The sequence below is a fragment of the Oryctolagus cuniculus genome, chromosome 16 (assembly GCF_051225735.1).
Source record: "Oryctolagus cuniculus isolate XC-2025 breed Fujian yellow rabbit chromosome 16, ASM5122573v1, whole genome shotgun sequence".
Classification (NCBI taxonomy): domain Eukaryota; kingdom Metazoa; phylum Chordata; class Mammalia; order Lagomorpha; family Leporidae; genus Oryctolagus; species Oryctolagus cuniculus.
In genome coordinates, this window is record NC_142882.1 from 39,013,439 (window position 1) to 39,017,113 (window position 3,675).

Sequence of the window (3,675 nt, forward strand, 5' to 3'; positions counted from 1 at the left end):
GAGCAGAGGGCTCGTGCTCGGCGACCCCCCACCGCTCTGCGGGGGGGGGGGGCATCGCCCCGTGACAGGTGAGCTGGTGGAACCCAGCAGGCGGCCGGGGGGTAACGGCCCCTCTGAGCCGTCCCTCCTCCCCTGCAGGTGTTGCCTGGTTGGGCCCAGAAATGGGACGTCGAGCCTCATTGGGTAGTGTAGACTCAGCCAGGGCCCCTGCACGCCGCTGCTGCTGTGGCAGGAAGTGAGCCAGCTGCCGAAGGATGTCCACCACGGCGGTCGCCCCCCCGGGGATCCCAGCGGCCCCGGGCCCTGTGAATGCCACCCCCCCACCCGCCCCGCCGCCAGAGGTCTCCAACCCCAGCAAGCCTGGCCGCAAGACCAACCAGCTGCAGTACATGCAGAACGTGGTGGTGAAGACGCTCTGGAAGCACCAGTTTGCCTGGCCCTTCTACCAGCCCGTGGACGCCATCAAGCTGAACCTGCCGGACTATCACAAGATCATCAAGAACCCGATGGACATGGGCACCATCAGGAAGAGGCTGGAGAACAACTACTACTGGAGCGCCAGCGAGTGCATGCAGGACTTCAACACCATGTTCACCAACTGCTACATCTACAACAAGAAGGTGGCCCAGATGCCCCAGGAGGAGGTCGAGTTACTGCCCCCCGCCCCCAAGGGCAAAGGCCGGAAGCCCGCTGCGGGAGCCCCGAGCGCAGGTACGCACCAGGTGGCGGCCGTCTCCTCCGTCTCCCCAGCAGCCCCCTTCCAGAACGTGCCCCCCACCGTCTCCCAGACGCCCGTCATTGCTGCCACCCCCATCCCAACCATCACAGCGAACGTCACGTCAGTCCCCGTCCCCCCGGCTGCTGCCCCCCCTCCTCCCGCGACACCCATCGTCCCTGTGGTCCCTCCCACGCCGCCCGTAGTCAAGAAGAAGGGCGTGAAGCGGAAAGCGGACACGACCACGCCCACGACCTGGGCCATCACCGCCAGCCGGAGCGAGTCGCCCCCGCCGCTGTCTGAGCCCAAGCAGGCCAAGGCCGTGGGGCGGCGGAAGAGCGGGGGCCGCCCCATCAAGCCGCCCAGGAAGGACCTGGAGGACGGCGCGGTGCCGCAGCACGCCGGCAAGCGGGGCAAGCTGTCCGAGCACCTGCGCCACTGTGACAGCATCCTGAAGGAGATGCTGTCCAAGAAGCACGCGGCCTACGCCTGGCCCTTCTACAAGCCCGTGGACGCCGAGGCGCTGGAGCTGCACGACTACCACGACATCATCAAGCATCCCATGGACCTCAGCACCGTCAAAAGGAAGATGGACAGCCGCGAGTACCCGGACGCACAGGGCTTCGCCGCCGATGTCCGCTTGATGTTCTCCAACTGTTACAAGTACAACCCTCCTGACCACGAGGTGGTGGCCATGGCCAGGAAGCTGCAGGACGTCTTCGAGATGAGGTTCGCCAAGATGCCGGATGAGCCCGCCGAGACGCCGGCGCTGCCGGCCCCCGCAGCGCCAGTGGTGAGCAAGGGCGCTGAGAGCAGCCGCAGCAGCCAGGAGACCTCCTCGGACTCGGGCAGCTCGGACTCCGAGGAGGAGCGGGCCACCAGCCTGGCCGAGCTGCAGGAGCAGCTGAAGGCCGTGCACGCCCTGTCCCAGGCGCCGGTGAACAAACCAAAGAAGAAGAAGAAGAAGGAGAAGGAGAGGAAGAGGAAGGACAGGGATAAGGACAAGCACAGGGCCAAGGCCGAGGAGGACAAGAAGGCCAAGGCGGCGCCGCCCGCCAAGCAGGCCCCACAGAAGAAGGCACCCGCCAAGAAGGCCAACAGCACCGTGGCGGCCGGCAGACAGCCGAAGAAAGGAGGCAAGCAGGCGTCGGCGTCCTACGACTCGGAGGAGGAGGAGGAGGGCCTGCCCATGAGCTACGAGGAGAAGCGGCAGCTGAGCCTGGACATCAACCGGCTGCCGGGGGAGAAGCTGGGCCGTGTGGTGCACATCATCCAGTCCCGGGAGCCCTCGCTGCGCGACTCCAACCCCGACGAGATCGAGATCGACTTCGAGATGCTGAAGCCCACCACGCTGTGGGAGCTGGAGCGCTACGTCAAGTCCTGCCTGCAGCGGAAGCAGCGGAAGCCGCTGTCAGGCAGCGGGAAGAAGCAGGCGGCCAAGTCCAAGGAGGAGCTGGCGCAGGAGAAGGAGAGGGAGCTGGAGCGGCGGCTGCAGGACGTGCGCGGGCAGCTGAGCGGCAGCAAGAAGCCGGCCAGGAAAGAGAAGTCCGGCTCGGCGCCCCCGGGGGGCCCCTCCAGGCTGAGCAGCAGCAGCTCCAGCGGCTCGAGCTCCGACAGCAGCGACTCGGAGTGAGGACGCGGCCCTCCCGAGACCCCGCCCGCCCCCTCTGTGGTTAATATACTACTTCTGTTCATGGCGTGCAGGCTTGATTCTCAGTGTTACGGTATCTTCCAGTCCCGCGTGAACAGGCCCGCGGGCGCTCCCGCGGGAGCCTCGGCTCCATGGGAAGGCGTGAACTCTGCACGGGACCGCGTGGAGAGGACGCCCGCCGCTGCCGCCCTGTAACCATAAACACGGCGCGGGCGCGCGCCGGAGGACCCCGCGCCCCGCCGCCGGGAGCTCACGCCGGGCGCCGTGGCTGCGTTTGGAAGCTGTTGGCTTTGCAAACCGGTGCTGTCTCTGCCGCGCTGGCCGGGCGCGGGCCCCTGTCGGCCGCCGCCAGCCGGGCGCACCTGCTCCTGGGACGCCGGCCCCGCCCCCAGCAGCGAGGGCGGGGCGGCTGCGTGCGCGGCGAGCGTGCGGGTTTCCAGACACTGAAACTTTTTACCTCAACTTAAAGAAGATTTAAGAGAAAAAAGAAAAAAGACTTTTTTTGTAAGGCTCAGCAGTTTTCTACACGAGTCCAGCCCCGTTGTGTCCCCAGCCGGTCAGCTCGCAGCCGCCGCCGGAGCCGCGTCCCCGGTTCTATGTATATATAAATACTTTATTTATTAACATCATTGGTCATAAAAAAAAAAAAAGAAAAGAAACGCACGCGCCAGGAAGGCGTGGGGGCCGTGGGCCTGGCGGGGCCCCCTCCAGGTGCTAGTGCCTGCTCCGGCCCGCCGGCTCCGCCTAGCGGCTCGTCATGGGTGGGCCTGGGCGGCGCGGAGCTACAGCACATTCTGGTTTTTTATTTTTGTCTGTTTTGTATTCCCTCCTGGTCTCCCCGGGTCTGTTTTTCAAGGAAATCAGTTTAGGGCACCCCCTCCTCCCCCCACCCCCCAGTTATATAAACTTTGTAATTTGAGAGAGAAAATGTATAGTAAAGCTGTCTCGATTTGTAACTTGCGATTGTAAAGATAATAATAATAATAATAATAATATGCAGAGTTTAACGGAAAAAAAAAAAGAAAGAAAAAAAAGACAAGACAAGACAAGACAGGAAACCTCCATGGCTTACTCTCATTTCAAGTCCAGGTGGCACACGGGTTCTGTCCCCTCTGGCTATTCCACCTGTGCCCAGTGAGCAGTCTTACCCACCAAGGCAGGAAGTGATCAGCCCTGTGTCCCTTTCCAATGATGTAGATTTATTGCTTGCATTGGGCAAATCCACTGAAAAATACATTTTTTCACATTTTGTAAATTAGTACCGCTAATATAGTAAGCTTTCAACCTACACTTTCTATAATAAGGATCT

The 3,675-nt window shown here is 62.4% G+C and overlaps 1 protein-coding gene across 1 annotated transcript; it reads left to right on the top strand.

Moving 5' to 3' along the window:
• Positions 1 to 239: 239 nt before the first annotated feature.
• Positions 240 to 3,025, top strand: LOC100354641 (bromodomain-containing protein 3). Its single transcript, XM_051834406.3, has one exon. The coding sequence runs from the start codon at positions 255 to 257 to the stop codon at positions 2,346 to 2,348; it is 2,094 nt and encodes a 697-aa protein (XP_051690366.3). The 5' UTR covers positions 240 to 254; the 3' UTR covers positions 2,349 to 3,025.
• The last annotated feature ends 650 nt before the right edge of the window (positions 3,026 to 3,675 follow it).

Coding starts and splice junctions, on each gene's coding strand:
- LOC100354641 (XM_051834406.3), top strand. CDS start 255: ATGTCCACCACGGCGGTCGCCCCCCCGGGGATCCCAGCGGCCCCGGGC.